This window comes from Megalops cyprinoides, chromosome 3, assembly GCF_013368585.1.
Source record: "Megalops cyprinoides isolate fMegCyp1 chromosome 3, fMegCyp1.pri, whole genome shotgun sequence".
NCBI classification, from domain to species: Eukaryota; Metazoa; Chordata; class Actinopteri; order Elopiformes; family Megalopidae; genus Megalops; species Megalops cyprinoides.
This window is the reverse complement of record NC_050585.1, coordinates 20,517,581-20,541,831: the sequence shown is the minus strand read 5'-3', so window position 1 is coordinate 20,541,831 and position 24,251 is coordinate 20,517,581. Positions and strand designations below refer to the sequence as shown.

At 40.0% G+C, this 24,251-nt stretch overlaps 1 protein-coding gene across 4 annotated transcripts; it reads right to left on the bottom strand.

Annotated features, from left to right (window-relative positions):
- Positions 1–712: 712 nt before the first annotated feature.
- Positions 713–21,052, bottom strand: LOC118774308 (annexin A6-like). 4 transcript variants are annotated; one of them, XM_036523564.1, is made up of 25 exons: positions 20,923–21,052; positions 18,071–18,125; positions 15,675–15,759; positions 15,437–15,531; positions 14,761–14,874; positions 13,713–13,803; positions 13,500–13,579; positions 13,219–13,275; positions 12,152–12,245; positions 11,024–11,119; positions 10,647–10,705; positions 10,246–10,368; positions 9,926–9,984; positions 8,689–8,767; positions 7,798–7,879; positions 7,383–7,477; positions 7,171–7,284; positions 6,191–6,281; positions 5,752–5,831; positions 4,978–5,031; positions 3,252–3,345; positions 2,752–2,847; positions 2,574–2,632; positions 2,135–2,257; positions 713–1,051 (listed from the first exon to the last, which is right to left on the bottom strand). In XM_036523564.1, exons 2-25 carry the CDS (start codon positions 18,077–18,079, stop codon positions 992–994), a joined length of 1,989 nt encoding a protein of 662 aa, XP_036379457.1. In that variant the 5' UTR covers positions 18,080–18,125; positions 20,923–21,052; the 3' UTR covers positions 713–991. The 4 variants fall into 4 exon arrangements, with proteins under 4 accessions (XP_036379457.1, XP_036379456.1, XP_036379458.1 ...); XM_036523563.1 differs by lacking the exons at positions 18,071–18,125; positions 20,923–21,052 and having other exon boundaries at positions 15,675–15,774; XM_036523565.1 differs by lacking the exons at positions 713–1,051; positions 2,135–2,257; positions 2,574–2,632; ... (2 more) ...; positions 18,071–18,125; positions 20,923–21,052 and adding an exon at positions 4,231–4,411 and having other exon boundaries at positions 15,675–15,774.
- Positions 21,053–24,251: the final 3,199 nt, after the last annotated feature.

Genomic DNA, 24,251 nt, shown 5'->3' with positions numbered 1-24,251 from the left:
TTTTCATTATAGTGCTGCTGAGTACTAATGGACAGAATGCCTACAGTGAGTAAAAATTCCAGTGACACAATATTTTCAGAAAAAAAGCCACCTTTAATTTAAAGACACATCATTTTGCTGAACACTAAAGCACCATCATTTATAATGCCACTGTTGGTACCATCCACACGCTCATGTCCCTCAGGAGACCCTGAAAGCTATGGGTCAAAGAGGACCTCACCGAGAAGGTTGCAGGTATGTCTCATAGTTTTTGTGGTTGGAATTAAAAGGAGGAATCTGCTAGTATAATCAGACCAAATAAATGTCATTTATGTTACTCTAAGCAATATGTTACAGCTCTGTCTCATACCATAATTTCTATTTAAAATTTTTAATTGTAACAGCATATGTGAAATATTTTTCAGCATGATATACCTGGAATGCTGAATGGACAATAGCTGGACTATCATATACACAAGAGCAGCCAGTGATGACACAATGACCTTTCGCAGCAGAACTCTGGAAGCAGGCCGCAGCTTCATTTCAGTGGCCTCTGGCAGGCTAGCAGAGTGACCAGGTGTCCTACGAGCAGGCAAGGTGACCTTCATCTTGGCTGCAGTGCAGGGCAGGTGAGGCAGCACCAGGCAATGTCATAGGCCTGGGCAACACCACAGATGAAGCCACTTTAGCCAGACCCAGCTTCCACTCCCAAACCAGAGCCCACCCCTGCACCGCTGCCAAATCAATAGATGCATACACAAAAAATCATTATCTGTGATGTTTCTTTATTTTTGAATAATCCCACTTATCCTTACGATTGGCTTCAAGAACCATACAGGCAGTGAAAATGTACAGAATAAAGACATTAAGTGAAAATCTTTTTTTTTTCACAACACATGGTAAGAGAGAGTCTCGAGAGTTGTGGATGGTGAGTATTATTTCTTTCACAGTGACAGTTTAACACAATTCATGGCTTGGATTACTGTTTGGTCACTGGTATAACCCCATCCTTTTAGTCTTCTCCTCCACACAGGATCTGAAGAGCTTTGCAGTAGTCCCCAGAGGTGTCACTCTGTAGAAGGAAAATGAGGGACACAGAGTACACTTTTAAACAAAACCAAATTGATTATGTATTAACCTGTTTTTAATTACAATATGAATGAGCTGCAGCTAGGAGTTAAATTTACATTGGATCCAGCAGAAGCTCTTATTCAGAGTGACTTACAAAAGTGCACATAAGAAGGTTAGGCTAAAAGCAGAGACAATACTAAATCTTGAATATTGCAACCTGTTGCATAACACACCACTTTCTATTAAGTGCCATGGTGGGTGCAAGTTAAATCTGTGGGCATACTACAATCGTAACCTGTTCTTAAAACCTACAAGCTAGAGCTTACTGCATTGAAATTGTAAACTGCAATGACAACACTTGAAATTTCCACTTCCACAAAATGCTGTAGAATGTGAAGTCTAAACTGGCTTTAACACTGAAATCCCAATACCACAAATCAGATACCAACTTTCATATATGAAATAAAACATCACACTTGCTTTGTTAATGAGAAACAATGATAATACAGTATGTGCAACAATTCCCTGATATTTTTGATGTTTTTTTCCCCAGAAGTATCTTGGTGTAACATAGCAGTGGTATATTACAGAACCTATTTTGCATGAAAGCCAGGTCCAGTCACAGAGAAGATCAGCAACAACATAGCAATTCCAGACTAACTGAGCTAATCTAGCCTGTTTCGCCAACATCATGTACAGAGATGCCTGGAAAGGGTTAACTTTTAGCCGTGTGCTAACATTTTATACAGGTTGCACACACCTCTGGGCAAGAGAGAGGAAAAGTGCGTAGGGGCAAAATATAAGCTGTGATTTGACTATTCGTAAAATCCTAAAATGAATAACTTGCTGTTGGCCAAACAGAAATACTGTGACCCTCCTGATTATCCTGTACTAGGTCTGTCTGTTGGGCAGGCTAGAGCTGAACTGGTCCACTGTAGAAGTCTTACGTAAACCTACTTAAACTGAAGACATTGGCTTGCAACATAAGACAACACTAGCTCTGAGCATATGGCATTTGTAGCTTACTCCACTTGCAGTTAGTAGTCATGTGATCTGCTGATGTGGTAACACAATGAGCCCCAACCTGGATGTAGTCATGAACGGAGATGTCGTATGTGTCTTTAAACTCCTTGCGGATGTTGAAGAGGTCGATCTCAGAACGTGACACCATTATCCTGATCAGTGCACGGTCGTCTGTGCCCAGGCCCTGATGAGGAACCAAGAGACCACAGTCATGACCGCAGAGTACCATCACCTGCACTTTTAACTTCCCACCACAAAAAATTCCCCATATTGGTGCATTTTCATTCTGCAAGCTTTATGAGGACAAATGTGTGCTTTGGAGTTTTGATTGGGGTCTTTGGGTCCTAACTATGGTAAGTAAAGATACTAATGCTATTTAGTTCTCAGTTGCAGAAAGCAACAAAATTTTGACTAGATTTTCATATTAGGCCATGTAAATGACATACGATTCACCCCTCTAGAGCACACATTTCTGGAAATGCATTTACTGTAGGAATTACCTTCAAAGCTTTGTATAGACGGCCTGCCAAGTATAAAGGCTGGTTCTTAACGCTTCGAACTATAAAGAAAAAAAATCGGATGAAAATATTTAATATCCATAGCCTTTGAATGTGATTAATTGTAAAACCACATCCAAAACAATCTCATGAATTAAGGACATATGACAAGAAGACTTACCAATGCCAAGCATGGCATTCTTCACATCCCCAGACATCTCTTGCTTAATGATTTGTTCAACATCCTTGTTGGTGCATTTCACAAATTCCTGGAGCACTGCAACACACAATGCACAAAAGTATGTGGGGAAGATTGATTCAGCTCTCATTTATTCATGAATGTAATGTTACACGACAAAAAAGAACACTCTTTTTAAGTTTAACGACAACGAACTTTAATCGCGACCGCCAAGTTCCCTTTTCACCAAAACCCCCAACTCCCCATACGCTCCTTCACAATAAGAGCCCCCTTTTGCCCTTCAGTACAGGGTGATAAGTGCGATCATATACATATATAGCCTTTGTCCATCTGAATATAACACAACCAGTAATACAGTACAAGGCATACATATGTAATAATGAACTTTTAACATCAGAGAATTAACATGTGATGTCTGGCAAACTCATCCCCCCAGAGAAACACACTATTGAACATATTACCGTGTTCAGCTGGTTGCTTACCTCTCCGCAGGTGTGGGAAACTCCTGGTACACAGAATACTCATGAATCTGGTTTCCATAGAGCTGGAGTCATCATTGCAGGCATCTCCAAGTTCCTAAACACATAATTGCATGGACTTAATCATTATATTCTGTTTAAGAAAATCATCATCATGACAAAAAATATTTAATAAAACAGACAATACCATTTAACATACCATTAACAAATCAAAAAGCACAATCAATATTCACTCTCATGACAGTGAGAGAAATGTTATATATGGACTTTTTTTAAAAATTATTTTAATTGACATATTTCAGCGTCATTATTTCTCGAATTTCCAGCCACTCGAAAAACAATTTGTTTAATGAAGTTTGGACAAATATATTTTAATTAGATGTGATTTATAGGTTAAAATAGCTGTCAAAATATTAATACTGTGAAAGACATGAGACAAACAAAAGCCGTAATCCATTAAATGGTACTGGAAATTCATATCAGGAATAAACCCAGCATGACAAATTCACAGAAATTTTTATTAGAGTAAGGAAGTTCATGCAGATCAATCTGTATCAGCATTCGTGAGTGTAGGAGCAGCTAGAGGAATGAGACAGGGCAGGACAAAAGGTGAGTTACAGTACCTGTGCACAGGCGAGAGGGCCTGACAAATGTAGGAGACGAATGCTTCAAATGATATATGCATGGTGCTCTGCTGCTCCAGCCATGCTCATTGGTTCATATTCACATGGCTATTAGGATAGGTGTTAGATTGGTAGCGCTGTTCATTTTAATTAGTAATTGTCATTGATTTAAAACATTTCCCTATAATTAGTCGACTCCCAATAAAATTTTAAGCTCCCTAATAATTTTATTAAACTAAGGGGATGGATTAATAAATACAGTAAGCTCAAATATTGTGAGTAGTGACATTTGCTATTTGATGATTGCCTTTAAAATATCCCAAATTGTTAACGTTTTCAGCATTCAGGTGTCTGTACTTCACTCCCTATTTGAACAGAGGAAATATAGTGTTTAAAATGGTTTGGTCATCATCAGTTTTGACCCTTTGATAAACATGTTTTATGTTGAAAATGGAACAACATATAGGGCTGTTTCAGGTGGTCAGGTGGTCATCACTGTACATCTCTAAAAGAAAGACTTACCAGTGAGTCAAATAAAGTCTGGAAGCACGGTATACAGATGAGAAAGAGATATTGTGGTGTTGAAGACACAAGAGGCACAATACAGAGACACAGTCAAGGACAGTATAAATCAGAGATTGTAGGATTACCTTTTCCACCCATTTACCCATAAGCATAAACAGAAAATGAATCTATCACAAATGAATTGCTGTGCATGTTTTATCCTGCTGGTATTGGTGTGAGTTAAAACAGTAGGTGATGAAGCAGGGCTTAATTAGGGTAAATGAGAATGTCAGCGTTCACAGAAATCACTGTTTGGACTCAGCAAACATGCGCATGCACACATACACACACAAATACTTCCATGAAGAAGAAGCCACACCCTGACTTAAAAGGAAAAAACAAGAAATGAAATGACTCGTGATTCATTTGATTGGGCGCAGCTCCAGAAGAATGAAACTGAGTACAAAAGCACAGCGTTGTGAATATTCTTTGGCAGTCCTGACATGCAGTTTGCAGTCGTGGAACTGATTTCTGTTTTGCGATGATTTTTGGGACAGCTCTCACAACAAAAGCTGGGGGGACACAACCTGTGCTACACTTACCTGGGCATCAGCCATTACTCTGCCTACGTCAGCAGGACCCTCCTCTCGTGCCCCCTGGCAAACAGAAAAGGATTGCTTTACATTTAAGCAGACGCTTTTATCCAAAGCAACTTACATAGGTTACAGTTCTTTACAATGTTATCCATTTATACAGCTGGATAGTTACTGAGGCAATTGTGGGTTAAGTACCTTGCCCAAAGGAACAACAGCAGTGTCCCAGCGGGGATCGAGCCGGCAACCTTTCGGTTACGGTCCTGCTCCTTAACCACTATGCTACACTGCCGCCCTTTGGGCAAAGCATGGCCACCTTGACCCAGAGTAAGGCACAAAATTTACCAGTGTCACCGTCAAAGGGCTAAGGTAAAAATCTATTCAAAATGTCAATACTAGTATGCACATAGTATGTACATAGTATGTTCATATACTACACTATGAACTGTGAAATGTTTTTAATTATTCATTCACGTAGTAATTTCTAAGAGAAATCTCTTTAATTCTATGCTTGAAATGAGCGGGAGTTCATGTAACGACTATTTCGTCATACCATATATTGTAGTTTAGCTGTTTTGTCAAGAGCGCCCTCATGTTTGTGTATGACTATCCTTTGTGAATTATGAACAGATATGAATTTTTAATGGATATGGTTTTTTCCCCCTCACATTCACTTCAGAAGTCACCATTGATGTTTTAATGGGCCACAGGTCGGACACCCTTAATTTAGCCATTGTAACATTACAGCAAAGTTCACATTACTATTTTAAAGTATTATTATACCTGTACAAGAGAGACCAGGATCCGACAGAAATGCCCTGAGGTGTCTGAGCTGATGGCATCTTCCAGGCTATTACCATAGGCTGCAAATACGCACAAAAAGCAGAGCAAAATATCAGTCATGCAGTCGTACATACAGTACTTCCTGACTAGATGGTCTGATTATGTACCAGAGGCCACTATCTCTCTCTGCTGTGAGACATAGTTAGCCTAAAACAAATTTGAAGCATAACGTCATTGTTAATTTCAACAGTAATCTTACAGGATACAAGACTGGAGCTGGTGTGACTTGTTAAAAGGGTAACTACTTCAACTCTGGCATACTCTACCACAAGACCACAGACCACAACTGCCTAAATTAGCAGAGCTGCTGGGAATTCAAACAGTTTGTGTCTCACTTAAACTCTCATTTAAGGCAGTGGTGTCCCATCAATTTCTTTACCATCCTGGTAAGCCTGGCACATCGCCTTGATCTCCTGGTTGCTTCTAGTGACGAGGATCTCGATGAGAGCGTGCTCGTCTGTGCCGGCACCCTGAGAGACAGTGAAAGCTTTGATCAGACATAGTGCAGTAACACAACACATCAATACCCAGTAGCAGGTTAAGGATGAAGAGCAAAGTGTGTGCCTCTCCCTGTCAGGTGAAGCAAAAAAAGCAGGTGGAGGCTAGGTAGGAGGTGGGAACTGCCAGCACAGCAGGCACAGCGCTCTTACTAGTAGCAGGATGAGCTGAAATAGATCACCGTTTGTACCCAGTACAACATACCAATACTTTCCTTAAGTTGACTGGAAGCAGAGGCGAAGAGCTGACAGTGACTATGATGTCAGGAGCCTAGCAACCCAGGGAGTTGCCCGCCTGAATTTAGCATTGCTGCATTACATAGCAGATCACCAAAGGCCAGGCCAACTGTCATGCCAAAAAGGCTCGAACTTCATAATATGGTACTAAATTGGATCCTCACAGTGTCTACAGTGTGTTACATGGATGAATTTAGTATGCAAAATATTACAAGAATATGGATATTTAAATGGAAGGGAAAAGTTATTATTTTTGTTCTTAGTGGTTTTCCCCTTCCAACAGCATTTGACCAAAGATGAAAGATCTATTTCTTAAACCATGGGACAGGACATCTGATAAATTTCTCTCAAAAATTATACGTGCTAAAATAGGTATGAAAAGCATGATAAAGTTGTGGTCAAGTTAAAAGCACAATGTCATGGACCTAATGACATCTTGCCTGGGCACATCTTCCCTGGGAACAGTGGAGGAAAATGACACTCAAACTTCAACAAATGTAATTTGGCTCAACTTCTGTTTTACACAGCCTTTAACTTGCTTCAGACTGTTGATATTTAAAAGTGTATCAAAAATGCATTCAATGCATCCATACTACAGATGACAAAGATTGTTTGGAATGCTTGCCTCCATTCCTTTCTTCATCATTTTGGCATCGAATTCTGCCGGAGTCATCATCAGGCCAAGAATCAGCCGAGCCAGGTTCTTCGACAGCTCAGATTTGAGGTCCGCCATCAGATCCTGAGAACCAATGGACAACATTCATGTCACTTGGGATGGCTTTCCATATCACACAGTTGTGTTCTGTGAGAACATTTTCAGGGTAAAGTGCTCTTTACCCTGCCCAGGTGGGACTTGTAGGTCTGCCTGATCTGTTGCCTTTGTTCGTTACTTCTGTGGGTAATTATGTCTATGATGGTGTCTTCATCGGTGCCTGGAGGAAGGGTGAGAAAATAAACATTAAATCCCCTCTCTGCTCTGTTCAGTCTGACTTCAGTCAGTTACACCTTTTGAAACTTTTGAAAAACACAATTGAGGAAAGCTTTGTCTGTCTGTTTGTTTCTGACACATGCATGGTTTTGGTGGTAGGTCAAATTTACAGCTATGTGTATGTAGCAAAAAACAAAAACACTTGCTTGAATTAATAACTGAGGAGAAAACGCATTGTGGATAGATTGAATCTGGGCTTTACCATCTTTACCAGGAGTGAAATGCCTGTGAAAATGAGTCATATAGTACTGCATTATTACTCACCGAAACCTTTCATGGCTTTCCTTAGGGCTGTAGCATCACTGCCAGGGTCAAAATCTGTGATGGGACGTACTGTTCCCCGCAGCTACAGAGGACAGAGGACATAGTCAGGTCCCCCATTTACACAGGTAATTCGAGAAGACCTGCATGCAACAGCAACCATAACACATTATATACTAAAATAATGGTTGAGAAATAAGCTGTTATGATTTTCAGTCAGCCTGCTCTAATGAATTAGGAATTTATTACTTTACATATAAATGAAAATGGTCTTTCCATAGAAGGCAAATGTCCTTGAAATGTATTGTTAAAATGGACATGAAAATGGTTAGGAAGAGGTTACTGCATAAGATGTTTGTAAGTCCTTCTGACTTATTAGGTTAGGGTAGACACAGCTGCAAATATTTTGCGAACTCTGATTTGGGTAAATATGAGAAGGACTGAATGACACAAACAAATTGCAAGATGCAACTGACATAGACAGCAATTACTTCCTAGATATCATGCCAACATGATACATTGGCATGGAGGGGGGGGAGTCCTCCATGAGGAGAAAACATCTAAATCAGATTAGGAGCCAGCACAAGTGGGCTTTCACTCAAACGCAGGGACTGTTGTGTCATTATGTCTCACACTTGTGACTATCGAGGGTTGAGATTGGGCTACAAAACGTAGCAGCACCAAGTTATGTTTCAGGGTTTTCAAGATTTTTAATCAAAAGACATTCTGATCTTATCTGACATCAAGACAAAGGGATAGCTGTTGCAGGGAGTGGGGGGAGAAGGGCGCACAGCAAGGCCAGTCAGCGCAGGAATTCTATCACGGCGTGCTGACAACCGCTAGGGAAACGTAAGCGCAAGCCCATCCAGCAAGTGCCGCGTCATACATCCAAACCTGCACTCTGGACGAGGCGCTAACTTCCCACATCCTGTAGGCTATCTGCGCAGCTTCGGGGAAGAACTCTCCCGCTAGGCTGCAACATCAACCAACAACAGTCAGTGGTCTGGTCCGGAATCCAAAAGGGGAACACACATTGTTGAGAGTCTAGGTAAGTCCTAAATGCAATCTGGGACAGGCAATAAAATGTTGCAAATTGCTTTAAAGGAGTTCAATTTGCCAGCGAAGCAAGCTTAATGTGCCCCCCCGGAAGGAGGGATGAGACCTGTAAACCTTCTTCCTGTGATAGGAATGCATTACAGAGAAACTGAATGAAACACACACATTGTTGTGGTAAAATGCATTTGCACACAAAGTGGAGACACAGGATGGAACCTCTCTCTCAGATTTACAGGGAGGCTGGCTGTAATAGTTGATTGATATGAGCAGTTTGAATTCTTATGATATGTCCCAGCTGGTGTGCAAGTGTGAGAATGGAAACAAGTTTGATAAATGCTGGTATAACATTTGCTCAGATGAAACCTACCGTTCTTGGAATCTCTAACATAAACAGTGACAAAGTAATTTGATCTCCCTTCTTTTCCGATAAATATTCATTTCAAGTTGACCAATCATAAAGAATGTTGAACGTCTGAAACTTATTCATGATGCTATATCTTTAAGGGTGGCCTTGAGCAGTGATGCTTAAAGAGATGGACCAGAGGTTACACAGCTATAAGGTCATTGCTGTCGAGCAAGGTACCTAACCTGACTCGCTTCAGTAAATATCAATTAGTGTAAATGGATGGCGTGTGAAATGAGAATTATGTAAGTCACCATGTTTCCTAAGTAATTGAACAGTACAATAATGCTGGTCATTATAGTTGCACATTGACTATGGTTACTGCACTCTGTCCTTGATTAGCTGTATCAAATTGTCTTTTTGTTTTTTTGTTAACAGCCAAGTACAAATATCTTTAGAATTAATGATTTGCTCCTGTCATGTTCAATTCATGATCCTGTGCTCTGAATGAACTGAACTATCCAAAATGCAATACATTATTGTTTGTTTTGAAAAATAATCACAAAATAATATTTTCATAAAACGCTTTATGCTTACTTCAGTTTCTGTGAGAGTGCAGATGTACTCATGCCCCCTAGTGGACATACTGGGGAGTGCAATAACTGAAATAAAGCTTAAGTTGTGCTCTGACAACATTAGTGCAATCACTTCCAGGATGTCAGTGAGACTTACTCATCATCTCCCCCACACAGCTTCAACAGAGTCCTCTTATACTCTCCTGAGGTGTCCTCCTGTTGGACAACAACACTCGCATCATCATGAAGGAAATTTAAAATATCAAGTAGTCCTTTCTCCTGAATGGGTTCTCCTAAAGTCCTAAGTCCTAGGTCCTTTACTGCTAGCGAGTGACACTGATCAACAATGGACCTCATCTGTTTCATGCAGCATAACTGTCTAAGCTGTCTAAACTGACTAAACATTCTGCCTTCCTGAAAGTTTCTGGTCATGATGAAAGGACCACAGTCACTCTGTGCACACAGACAGATGTGCACCTTGATCATGTTGTACAGGGACTTCTCGTAGAGGAGACGGAAGCACTCCCGGATGTCCAGCATATCGATTTCCGAGCGGGAGATCATGATCCTGATCAGGGTGTTGTCAGACGTGCCCAGACCCTCGAGAGACACACAAGAGTGCAGTTACATTCAGCAGACACAAGAGGGCCCACAGTAACACGCTGTGGATCCCTTGCTTGCGCTGATTCTTACTCAGTCTCTGAGGCTGCAGTAGCTGCAGATAAGTTACAAATAGGGAAACAAACAAGACACATTGGAGCCTGGGGGCTATAATAGCCTGACACAGACAGATGTTACACTGTAGGGCAATAGGCCACTTTCCTCACCCATAGAAAAAAACTAAGCATAAAAACTGAGAGTAAATGATTCTGACTTACTTGCATGGCTTTGTAGAGGCGCTTTGCAAAAAACATGGGACGACTCCGTATGCACTGCACTGTAAGACAAGGCACGACCACCAACAGCAATCATTGCATCACTCTCGCAAGTACCAAACCTACAGGACAGCTACTTCCATGCCATCACTGAAAACCAGTATCTGTGTTTCCAACAGGTTTAGAATCATTGTAAACTTTTTGCACACAACCTCTGGGCTCTTGTTTAGGATGGATTCAGCATCTCAGAGAGTTGACAGGCTTTGACCTACCTCTGTCAGCCTAATATGAAGACTCTGCTGAGTGAGACTGTGTTCATCAAGACCATGCAGGAGTGACACTGACTGTTCCATCATTGTGTAATATAAAGCCTCCCCTACCGACAGCTAGCATCAGTCTCTCAAAGTCTCCGGAGAGTTCGCTTTTGATGCTGTCCTCTATCGACTTCTCAGATATCTTCTGGTATTCGTCAAAAACTGCAGTGGAAGTGAGAGAGCAGTGTTATAACTCTGCATTGCTTTATTAGTTTACTCAGCAATCACTCAAGGAGACTCAAAATGGCAGTCACAAAACACTGTAAGGAAACTCAGCCAAACATCCCTTTGCAGAATTATTTCCTCTCAGCATACTCATGCTTTGTATAACTCACTTGCTGCAGTATACTATCAGCTCTCCCTCAATTAAACTCAAATTGCAGAATTCATTGGGTATATTTCTTGTTAAACCTGTAAATGAACTTAAGTGTGAAAGATTTCTAAAACTGTAACAAACAGTTATCAACAAGTATAGCTTTTTAATGAAAAAGAATTTTGAAGTCCTGAAAATAATTCTGGACATCATTTCATATTTAACAGCACCTGTGCATCTTCCTGTTGCTATTGTGTTATAAGTAAAACTACTTCCCTTTGGGGGCCTCTGAATGTACGCGTGGACTTTCAAAATCGGTATCAGCGCGCACAGTAATGCTGCCAGCTATTGAGCTTATGAGACATAAAATTACATTTACAAACAGTGGCTAAACTCCTCCATAGCCAGCTGAGCTCAACTTGTGGGGCAAGTTTTCATGACAGAGAATGTCTTACAATACTGTGTACTAAGATGAACAAAAATGAAAAATGCAATATAGGACCATTTATGCTAACCTGAGATGGTAAAAGTGATGATTACCAGGGAGTATTATGGGCTGTAGTACTGCTTTCTATATCCTAATATTACTGAGCCCTGGATTCAGTCAGCATTTGTTCTTAACTCTAACTCACAATCAAATGAAAGTGTTATTGCAAACACATTTTTTCCATTCACTTTGGATTTCAGGGATATCAACGGAAAGCTGTTCCTTTTACTTGCATTGACTTGTGAGGTCTGATGTTTTTTTTTGTGACAAACATGGATTTGAGGACGGATGCCAATTTTAACAGATGTGACTACAGCACAGATGCTGACTGTGACAGATGTGACATTATGCTTAATGGGTATTGATTCATGTTGACTGAATGCCCTGTACATACCGAGCTGAAGATGGGTCACACTACGGTTTCCCAGCAACATGATAAAGGCTGCTTCCTCTGTACCCCACTGCTCCTCCCCAGCTTCCAGCAGAACCTGGGGGTCCGGAAAAAGGTGGAAACAGGGATGGGATGAAGATGTATTAATTTTTATTATTAATTATTAATTAGTTAGTTAATTAATTAGTTTAAAAATTCACCCACACAGACATATATACATAAACACATGACGTACATGCATATCCTGTATATGGCAACAGTTAGCAAAACATGGCAAAGAACAAAGTACAGACTATGTGGTTCACAGTAATGAATAATTTAAAATTACACTGACCAAAGCCAAGGGTGTCACAAAAGAGGACACTATAGCCAAATATTTAAGCATAGTGGGGCCACACTGAATTTGTTAATTTTTAAAAATGACCACCTTATGTAATCACATGATAAAAAATTATATTAATATATGGCAAAAGATTATTACATTATAACAAAATATTATTTTATCACTTGATCAAGTTGTGATAAAATTATCACGTTATTGCACATATGTACGATAAGATTCTTGAGAGACATGGTCAGCACTCTTGCATGTTTTTTTCAGCTTCTCCATAACAGATGGTCCATTTCATAAAAGAGAAATATGTAATTATTTAAATTGAATTAGCCCTTTATGGAACAGTGGGCAGTTCCTAGGAAGTCCTTGCTACCGTAAATGAAAAATAAATCAGTGAATATTTCAGTGATATATACATATACAGTACATACACACCATATACACCAGTGATATATATGTCAGTGATAAATAGGCTACACATACATACACACCATATACACCACATAACAGCATAAAGCCTTGCTCTTCATTCAAGCCATTCAGAGTAACAGTCTGGAAGAAATGCATCTGTTTATCCTACTTTGAATGAATCTTTTCTAACGTACAAGTTAGCCCGAAAAGCCTATATTTCACCTTCTTAATGGCCCAAAATAGTGTCTTTCGGTAGAAGGGGCTTAAGACAATGGCACACACAACTAAGTTAAAGACTGCCACGTATGCTGATGAAGATACTGACCTTTGCATCCTCTTCAACTAAATCCTCACTCACAACGTCATCTTCCTCTCTGGTCCCCTGGTAAAATAAACGCTCCATCACAGACACAGCTAGGCAGCACAGATTACAGCTGGCTGGAAACAGAATGTATTTGCCAAACAAACAGTACATCCAGCTAATAACATTTAGAAGCAATTAAACAGTGTATCTGCACACAAACCAGGAAAGCAAGCTGCCATGCCCCCGCCCCATACACACACATACCTCCAGATGAACCCAGTCAATGTCACTGATATTCTCACCTGAAGCAAAACCACCATCATCTTCTTAAAGTGTCCTGAGGTGTCCCCTACAATGTCTTCTTCAATGTCTCTCCCATAAGCTGAAGGAAAATCACCCTCTTACAACTGGAGTATCAACAGTGCTATTTCAACCAAATAGTTATGATTATGTCAACACAGTATCTTAGGTTAGTATACATGAAGGTGCAATATATGTGCGAACTCCATGTTTACCATCTTTGTATGCAGCAACCAGGTCATGAATCTGTTGATTGGTTCTTGAGGCCAGGATTTCGATGAGACATTTTTCATCTGTCCCTACACCCTGCCAAAACAAAAACAAACATTTTCTTGTTATGTGTTCATACTTCCAAAATTAAGCAGTTAAGCAACTGTGTTAGGTCAAACACAACAAGGTATAATTCCTGAACAGCCAGGCGAGAGAAGTGCTCCACAAACAATGTAATCAACTCCTTATTATGTGGTTACTCTTTGATATAGATATGATCTATCCACTTTTCACAGTTGACTTAGAATTTATGTCTCCCCTTTCAACCACAATCAGCTGGGATCATATTCTTCCATGTAAAGGTATGGGGCTTTCATGACAGCTGATATCAAATATTTTGAGCAACAAAATATTTTACAGCTATGGTGACACAGTGACACAAAGTGACACAGTGACACAAGTTGATCAATTTAATATTTTCAAGGCTGATACACAGAAGATTCTGTTAACATGCTTACTCCTCTCCAAGATGGGATATTAAGTGGGTTGACATATAAAAAGGCTTCATTTAACTTGGTAAAAATGTACCCTAAAGTGTGTAGGTATATTAAGGGAGAGGATATTTATTTGGTATTTGTCTTCTACATCTTACATTATTGTCATTTAGCAGAAACTCATATCCAGAGTGACTTAAACAGGTTATAACTATGCTATCCAGATGCCTCACCAGGGAATCAAACCAGCAACCTTTTGGTTATGAGCTCGGCTCCTTACTACTATGCCACACTGATGTCATGATGTTAGGGTGCACCACAGTAAAAATGTCAAATGCACCACAGTAAAAATGCTTTATATGAAATAGGTGTGCAAACTTCAAAGGCAAAGCCTTCATCATTTTCCTTCCTCCTTCATTTTCACGGCATCAGGTTAGAGCATTTCAGTTTGTTTCATAGCCAGTTCTATCCAGATTGAATCTTCTAAAGCAATTAAAAAAATAAATCCAAATAAACTGGACAAAAACATTCATGCCTTTCATAAATTCAGTCCTCTTACCTCAAGAGCATCCTTGATTTCTTTAGCGTCGTGATAGGCCGGAGGCCTCATCAAGCCAACAATCACGCGCTCCAACTTCCCAGTCAGCTCATATTTCAGATCATCGATCAGGTCCTGGATCAGTGTCATGCAACATCACAGTTACTAAACAGTTCAGCCAGATTTTCTATATATGTACGATATCAGCTCAGTCTGCTTCACAGTGAAAGTCCTGTCTCTGCCTTTTCTGAAGCTAGCAGTGTTCTGATTTGCTCGTTCATAATGAACATTCTTGAAGGGGTGTGGTCTTCAAAAGAACACAACTCACACAGCACTGTAACCTTTTGTTACCAACTGGAAACTCCATTGGAGAATGCAAAGAATGCGGGAGCTGAATATCTGTTTATAATATAGAATATCTGTGGTTCGCCCTTCCTTCACAGACATCACCTGCATCCATAACTGCATGTTATGCACCAACAGAGATACATAAAGAGCACCTCTACAGTTCATCTGGCCTTCCCAAAAAGCATGAACTACTGAAACAAAGGGATGTTTCTCTTCACTTTTTCACTTTTCCATCAATACAGAAGAGACACAAATGTGTCACAGAATCCCACACTGTATAATCTTCCTCATACAAAAAATCATAAAGAAGACAATCTACTGTCAGCCATTCAGGATGTGCAAACCGTACTTTTCCATAGTGGGTTTTGTAGGCCTCACAGATTTCCTGTCTTTGAGCATTGTTCCTGGATGTAACAAGTTCCAAAATGGCTTCTTTGTCACTGCCTGCAGAGTGCCAGACAAAACAAAAGAGATTTTAATCCAGTAACACAACATGCAGTATCCTTGTCATCCTAAGCTGATGGGGGTTCCTTTTGCTTTGTGTCACAGGTATAAAACTCAATGTTAAGACAACTCAGAGGCCTCACCAATGCCTTTCATAGCGCTGTAAAGCGTTTCCGCGTCACTGGCGGCATCAAAATCTGGAAAGGCTGTCACGGTGCCACGGAATCCCTGGGGAACAAACATTAAGAGGTTTCAGCTGATTGGATGAGGAGCCTTTAACTCATAACAGTGAGTAAATAAGCTTATAGGTAAATTTTAAAAAGTCATTAAAAATGAGGTACACACAGCAGTGTGCAGGAACAATGAAGTGAATTACTGAGAGCCTGCACAAGGAACTGGGCAACACACGACATAGGTGAAACGGATGACACAGGATCTGTATCTGGATGTGCACTTATTCAGTGTAATGCACACCCTGTTATGTCTCATTACTTACGTATTGCATGCTACACTGCATACACATCATAGGATCAAAAAGAACATATCATGGTACAGAATGGAAAGTACAGTGAATAGATATCAAAATGAATGGAGCAGTGTTTCCATAAATGTTCTCATAGCGGTTACTGTACATGTGTGCAAAACAGTGATCCTTAAGAGTGAGGTTAACTTGCATCCTGTCTGCTACCATAGTCATAAGGCTGAACAATTATACATGTGCACAACTTTCCGTTTAAATAATGAGCAGTGGTTCAACATTCAGTGAACACAAAATGCCCCTTGATTCATTCACAGCCACTGGTGTTGAACAGCAGAAAAGTCCCAGTCCCTACCTATGAGGACCAATCAGGGTGTTACAATATTTCATCTGCTGGCCTCCTTTGTTTCAACAAACAAGACTGGAAGTGTAGCACTGCAGTGGAACTTATAATCTTACCATTTATAATCATGTCTGCTATTCTGGATGAGGATATACACTTGAATCCTGGTTTTGTAGCCTAAAAAATATAAATAGAAATGTATATATACAACTAAATGTGTGGGTCTATGTAAAATGTTAGCTGTAGGCATCTACAAAGCATTTATGTGAGTAAATTCCTCATTATGTTGTCACAAACTTTGGATTGCCCACAGCAAGTGCTGACCCTGTACACAGCCTCTTACACAGGCCTTTGGACTGTGCAGTCTCAGTGGTCATAATGAGGGGTTGCCAGGAAACAGCTGACACCTGTCTCTCCAGCCACTACAGAGAGCTCACAGGCTCAGGGGGGAGGGAACGACGTATGACAGAAGCTGGTGTCCTGTTACCCAGCCATGTAATGCTGTACTTTTGCCACAGGAAAGGCACATGGAGTCCTTCAACACAGCGCATTGTAAGAGGGCTTTGGGTTGCAATGCCTGGGGTACGAGAGTGCAGGACGAAATGCATCCATTATACATAGGATCCACTTTCATTCTCCACCAGTGACAAAGTTTGAACTTTCCCTCATTAAAAATGTAATGGCTTAGTGACTTGTGTTTCACTGTGCTTTGGCTGGGTATGCATAGGGTCAGCTTTGGGTGGTGGTTTTTGCAGGGGGGTATCCATGGAGAATTAAAGCAATAAAACATAATAAAATAAAGGCAGCAGCTTTTCAAAGCACTTCAAACTAACCAGCAGTTAAATTTTCCAAAGTCACAACCTCTCCAATATGCCCTTAATTGCATATCCACCCAGCGATAATGACTGGCCGCTGTGAAAGTGGAATGTATGCTTTCCCCCTCCACACTGCCCACTGCAGAATGCTGCACCCTGTGACCTCATTCTGAGACAATTTCAGGCTTTGAACCGCGCCGTCGCCCTGCCAACACAGCCTGCCACGAGACTCGCTTCAGCCGGCAAACAGGCGCAGGGCCAGACAGCCCCGACTTTAAGACTTTGATTTTAAAGAACATTAAGACTGTTAAGACTGCTGCACATGCTCTCAGATCTTCCTGAAAAATAAAACAGACACCGCAGATCACCCTAGTTGGTGGCTGCGCTTCAAACATCCATCTCAGCAAAAGTGACACATGCACAGACAACATATTCTCTGTGAGTCAGTAAGTAATGAGCTAACGAGAGTAGGCCACAAATGCTGTCAGGTCACAGCAAACAATTTGTGCCACACTACCTCACCCAAACTGAACCAGCACTATCCCAGAGCAATGCTAATTGATGCCAACCCCCCCCCCCCCCCCAGCACGTTCAGTTATCAACACAGACTTTTTACTATTTTGGACACTGTAAAATACCTAAAAAGCATTTGAGACTCCTTAAACCCCTAAAACTATGGATATACAACACTATTATTTCAGTCATTGCTTTAATATAGATATTGACAGACATGCAAAAATCTGAATCCACAGACCACAAGTTCCCATGTCTCCTAAATATCAGAATCACAACTGACATTAGCAGTCAACCTGAATTTTTGTGTAAACCTTTCCCTTAAACTACTGACAGTTAATGTTTCCTTACATCCACATTTATACTTTTTTGAAGAGTATATTCGCTTACCTTTCCCATAGTTGCCGTTGCTTTTGTATGGCAAGGAAACTCAGTAAACTGAAACCTGGTGGAGCAAAAGACAGTTTGTATGATGAAGTATGCCACAACATCATTTATTTAATACAGCACATTTTACAGCTAGTATGACCCTTAATAATACATCTTTATATGTATTTAACTGATTTATATACTGTATATACATGTGTGTGTGTGTGTGTGTATATATAATAATATATAACTATTATTATATCGTATTTTAATTTAAAACTTACTATATGTTAACAGCATTTCCCTATGAAGGGTTTGTATAACTGGTACAAGGCTCCAGGCCAGCAGTACTGTATTACATGTTGCAGACTATCTGAAAGGGCTTCCTTGTGTTTTTGTCCGCTAAGCATGTTGCCTTCTGCAGTAGCTGAGGCAAAAGCACTGCATTGAGGACATGCCAATGTCACAATACCCCAGTACAAAGCTTCCTTTCCATGCCCTGTTATCACAGTTAGGCATCCTTCCGTGCAAAGCCGCATTTGCAACATAAAATGATCTAGAATGAAAACGTCATGTTCCTCACGGTGTCAATGTGATGTTACAAAATAATGTGACACAACTGCAGAAATGTTGAACGTTAAGTTACAGGAGAAGGTTCCACAGAAGTGTTGTATCCATGTCAAGTCAACGCCCGATAGGCAATGCACCGATGGTGGTGAATTAGCTTGTGCAATCAGGGTGCAATTTGGGGTTGGTGTGCATGTGGTCATTCAGAGGATCTTATCAATGTATTTTTGTCTGTGGACTCCCAGTAAGGTATACATGCATCTAACGTGTCACAAAGCAGATATTTCTGAAATGCTGTTGCTATAGATAGATTTTTTCTGGAAGGTGAAAATGGCTTGTTAGCAACTGCACACGCTCATAACAATAAGTACAATACATAGAATACACACAGAAACAAACACAGTACATGTTGTAGCAGCGATCAGTGATCAAAATAAAATAAAACAGAAAAACACCGTACCTGAATGCACCCATACTGTCAAATACATATATTACTATAAACACTATACTACAATACAGAAATACAAATGATATTATCACACACAATACCCACGGTCTGAGAGAGTGCAAAATAACTAACTTAAATGCTACTAAAACATGGATATGAAGTCTATTTAAAATCCAAACATCTGCAGGAAGAAATGACCATTTGAATCTTTTTTTTTTTTTTTTTTTTTTTTACCAAAGAGGACTTAGGCGCCATGACATGCCTGCTTAAAAAGCTCTGCTGATGCATTAGCACTCAGTGTAGAAGACTGGCAACTTCTTTGCACAATGGCCTGGGTTTCTTTTCTAGACTATACAATAACTTATAGAGTGCCATTCCAATACTTGAGCCTGGCTTCTTGGCTGATTTATTTTAGTAGGGTCCTTTTTTGGTTGCAATCCCACCCAATTCTGCACACAGTGGCAAAGTAGAGGGTTTCAAAAATAGAACAATTGTGAAGGGGAGAATACAGGGGCCATTTTCTTACAAAATACCGTTACCTAGACAGCACCACCCTGAGATGGAAACTGTGGCTTTGGCTGCAGGCGCTATTTAAACTGTTTAAAAAGCAAAACAAGGCCATGTATACATTACCATAAGAAACACTCAGCACATGAAACAGTACAAGAGCAGGCCATTTGTAAATCCAGGAAAGACCATCTCGGAAGAGACTGACTGATTGAATCTACTGTTATACTCTCAGCTTGATTTATAAGTGTTTTCTTTCCAGCTCTTGCAGAGAGGATGGAGTTTTATTCCAAATAAGGTAATTACACTAAAGCACCATTTGCCATGTCAGTCACAGAAACTATTTGCACGGCCCTTTATTTGCTGAACATTTCATTCAAGTCCAGAGCATTAACACACACATCATTCTGTGCTCAGCATCTGTGTGTATGCTGATGCATTTGCCACATGTCTGTTTAAGGTCAAAAATACAGAGAGATCAAATTTTACAAACCGCGCTGGCAGACTGGCCTAAGTGGCCTAAGTAGCAGTTACCCAAATCATGCTAACTGTGAACAGCCTACACGATGAGTCACCGCACAGAACCTTACACAAACGCCCACTGCAGCAGACTAGCAGTGACCTTTCCCTCCAGAACTGATGTGTCATTAACTGTCTGACATGCACCATGTGGTCCTGCTATAGTGGTGCAAAGACAGATGGTAGAAACAGCTTTATTTTAAATTGTGATTATTTGGCCTTGTTAAGAATGAATGTCAATGCAGACAGAGCTATGCAGTTGCTCTCAACAACCCCCAGTCGTCCGAGCCACACCCTTCCTCACTGAGTTGCACAAGAGAACATTAAGGATTTATCAAGTCATGTATCATGTAGGTCTGGATATGTTTTATTGTATATTACCTCTTATGTACAATATAATACCTCTTTTCATTAAGTGATGAATTTAAAAACACAACTCTTAATATACCATAATTATCCAAATTAAGTTCAACATCAAGGCAAACTGGAACTAAAAGTTATTTTAAAATACATATGTAGTACAGCATTACAGGTCCTGGCAAGAACTCACGGTTTATAATTCATGCATTGCAGTTGATCTAATCCTTCAACAATTCATTTGTTCATGTATAATTTCTTTGTTTTCAATGGTACAGCTCTCGAGTTAGACAGGTAAACCTATTCATCATCAATGACGTCTTAATTATCAACAGGATTAGTACATTATTTGGCATTTTCCCATGTGCTGTTGGCAAAATTTGCAAAGTTGCAGAGCTATTTCAGCCTTTTCGCCGAAAGACGGTTTCACCTATAAACAATAACAGTCTATTCCCTGAGCAACATTACGACTTACCAGTTTTAGTGAAAGCGGGGTTCCTGCAGCTGTTTTGTTGAATTGCGGTTATACGGGATTTTTTTGCGATTTAAATCGTCTGCACTGCTCAGGTTCCTTTCCACAGCACAACTTCTGGCAGACTACAGCTGTCCGGCCTCAGTGTGTATGACGTCACAAGTGCGGCACTCGATGAAGGCACTACGGAGTTTTTTTTTTTTTCAATGCAGCGCAGATGCTGCACAAATTCACTAATCTTTCAGAATGTGGATTGACTGATATTGTTGACGTGAGCTACGCAGTATAGACTGTCCTTTTCTATTAAAATCCGCGAATCTGCGTAGCATTCGTGCAGCAAAGATACGACGAAAGCTCTTCGCTCGGAACCGTTTGCCAGAGGTCTCCGATTGGAGATATAAAGTCAAATTTTCGTTCACTTACAGAGGCGTGAGAGAACGAACACACATCTAAAGGTTATTCCATACAATTTTGCTTCCCGGATTTTTCTTTCGGACCAGTGCCGCACAGACCCGTTGATCTTTATCGTATATTTAGAGCATGAAAGTGGGTTCAGTCAGCATTCTTAGCTGTCTACAAAATTAGTGAATGTGCACCTGCGTATGACTTAATCCCAGAGAATCCCGTCGTTTTTTTTTATTATGATGACAATCACTGTGCTCTGCATTCGTGCTGCGGCCATTTGTTCATTAATTTAAATTGTCAAACGTTTCATGTAAAATGTTTCAAGCATGAATAATTCGCTGCACCAGTACTGCCTTTGTAGTGTGACCACTGGGGGCACCAAGCAAGTGAGCAAAAATATTTTTAACAAGGCCCCCTCAAATATTTTCTTTTCAGTGCATTTATCACAGAGAGAGAGAGAGAGAGAGAGAGAGATTGGGAGAGAGGGTCAGAGAGAGAGAGAGAGAGATCCCTGCAAGCAGAGTTCAGTTTCTACTGCAGGGTGAGAGCTTTGCATATCCCTTCTATTTCTGTAACCAGGCTGACTCCTTCCAGTAACAGGCAGAGGAATGTCACACTGTGTGTGTGTGTGTGTGTGTGTATGTGGGGGGTGGGGGGTGAGATAGCAGATGGGTATTTCCCCTCCTACCCCACCCACTGACACACCCACAGCTCAAAAGTGAGGCTTTTCAGCAAGGTCACCATCCAAAAATGGACTTGTCAAGATAAACACATCTCTGCCCTGGGATCTCCCTCTTTATTTTACATTTAGTTGTATGGAGAGAAGGATGTTGATATATATATATATATATATATATATATATATATATATATATATATATATATATATATATAAATTATAAACTATAATTACTAGAATTATTGTATCATTATTGTAGTATTATTGCTGCTGCAAAAATGGTGATAGTAATATATGTTTGTTTATACTCATGCTTATTGTGGCAATGTCCTCCACAATTGCGCTATGTTGCATGTATGGCACCAATGGTCCAGTATGTTTACGGCTACATGCCTAACCCTACTGAATGCGCTTCTTGTGAATCATTCTGGATAAGCTGAATACATGTAAATGTAATTACAACTTCATGAACATAATTGAGGGATACTTAATATATTTCTGATATAATCAATATCAAAGTTTAGTTATATATATATATATATATATATATATATATATATATATATATATATATATATATATATATTTTTTTTTTTTTTTTTTTTTTTTACCAGAAAAGAGGAGAACATCAGAGATGGACAAGTATATTTTTTGAAAAAGGGACCACTATGATTTACATAGACATTAATAAACAATTAAATTGATTGGCATTTATACCCATGACAAGGGGTTTGCTGAGTTTACAACTGTTTGTCTTGTTTTGTACTCAAGTAAAGAAATCTCTGAACAGCATATTCATGCTTTCCCACCAGTTGGGCGTTAAAATTGGGGGAAAAAAGTTAGACAGCATCCTCTGCTGCAAAGAAAGAGTATTGCATGTAGGTAGCCCTGTGAAAACTACTGCAATAAACGGGTTCCAAAATGGTCAGCTTGTGGTGAGTATTACTCACCTTTTGTCCTGAAACATTCAAAGCAACAAACTGGGACCATTATGAACAACATATAGTCCTGGTACCTGGCAGATGTTAGACAGCCAGACAAGTAAGATTGTTGCTTCATTTTCTTGCTAATAGGTACAAGAAATCAAACACTCTGAACTGGCACTAAGTGAATGCACACCAATATTGCACGCCTCATTTTAGCTTTGACTGCCCTCAAGCAATTGCCCCTGTGAATAACCTGTTAACATTTGAATTTCTTTTAGGCACTGCATGGTGGACACTAATGTCTTTATTCAAGGAATCTTCACACACATACAGAAGCAGCAACACTGAAACACACAAAGAGGAGGATTCTGCCCTTCAGGCAGCGAAGTGGGACAGCATGGGCTGCACAGAGGACAGCGAAATGTTAAATATTTCAGCTTTTAGCTGGGGCTCACTTTGAGTCTGAGCAGAGCAGCAAAAGAACTTATCTTACTGCTAGGGCAAGCAGAGAGTAGCAGTGGCAACCGGGCAGAGTGCTGTCTCTCATGGCATATATAGAAAGCCGCTATGAATTAAATATTTTAATTCACTGTATTTAATGAACTAGTTGTTGATTAATGAATGAGTTGGTCTATTTTTATTGTTATTCTGACAAGCTATGGGCACATATTTGTGCTTATAACTTAGATGATTCAGGTATAACACATTCAATGATTCAATCAACATTAGAGTAAATATTTCTCCAAAACAGTTTCCTCCCTTTCTGAAATTTATGGGTAGAATGCCTGCCAAAAGCCTTTAGTCTCTTAGTATCTCCTGACTGGCTAGGCCTGGCAGTGGGCATTTGTGGTGAAAGAAAGTTTTTTTTTTTGTTTTGTCTTCTCTACGATGCCTGCCTGGCACCTCTCTCTAGCCAACTAACTTTATTGTATGATTGAGAGTGTGAAGAATCCTAGCCAGAACAGCACCCTAGCCTGTTCCTTCAGCATGCAAAATTAATTTTTGCAGAGAGGCAAAAGGAATTTGAGACACTACACTAACGTGTAATATTATGAGGCTATGAGACTTGCCTAAATATTAACCATCTAAAGGATGTAGTTATCTATAAACAAGACAAAGAAGAGCAGCATTATCCAGTTATCCATTTATCTGATTAAATTTTACTTTTACATCATCACATGTTCTTTTTCATCCAATGAAATTGCAGTTTTGGGGTTAAGACATCAAACTGTTTGGAATCTAGGGGGAGGTGGGCAAACTGCGACCTGCATGGAGGACATGAAGGTTCAAGGGCAGAATGGTAGGCTCATTTTTAAGTATGT

Bases quoted from the DNA above. Each gene is read 5' to 3' on its own strand.
- LOC118774308 (XM_036523563.1), bottom strand. From the start codon at position 15,774: ATGTTTGTTCCCCAGGGATTCCGTGGCACCGTGACAGCCTTTCCAGAT. The intron at 15,532-15,674 runs GTGAGGCCTCTG...GGCACTCTGCAG, and splicing joins CAGCGCTATGAAAGGCATTG to GCAGTGACAAAGAAGCCATT. The intron at 2,258-2,573 runs GTAATTCCTACA...GTTCCTCATCAG, and splicing joins GTCTATACAAAGCTTTGAAG to GGCCTGGGCACAGACGACCG.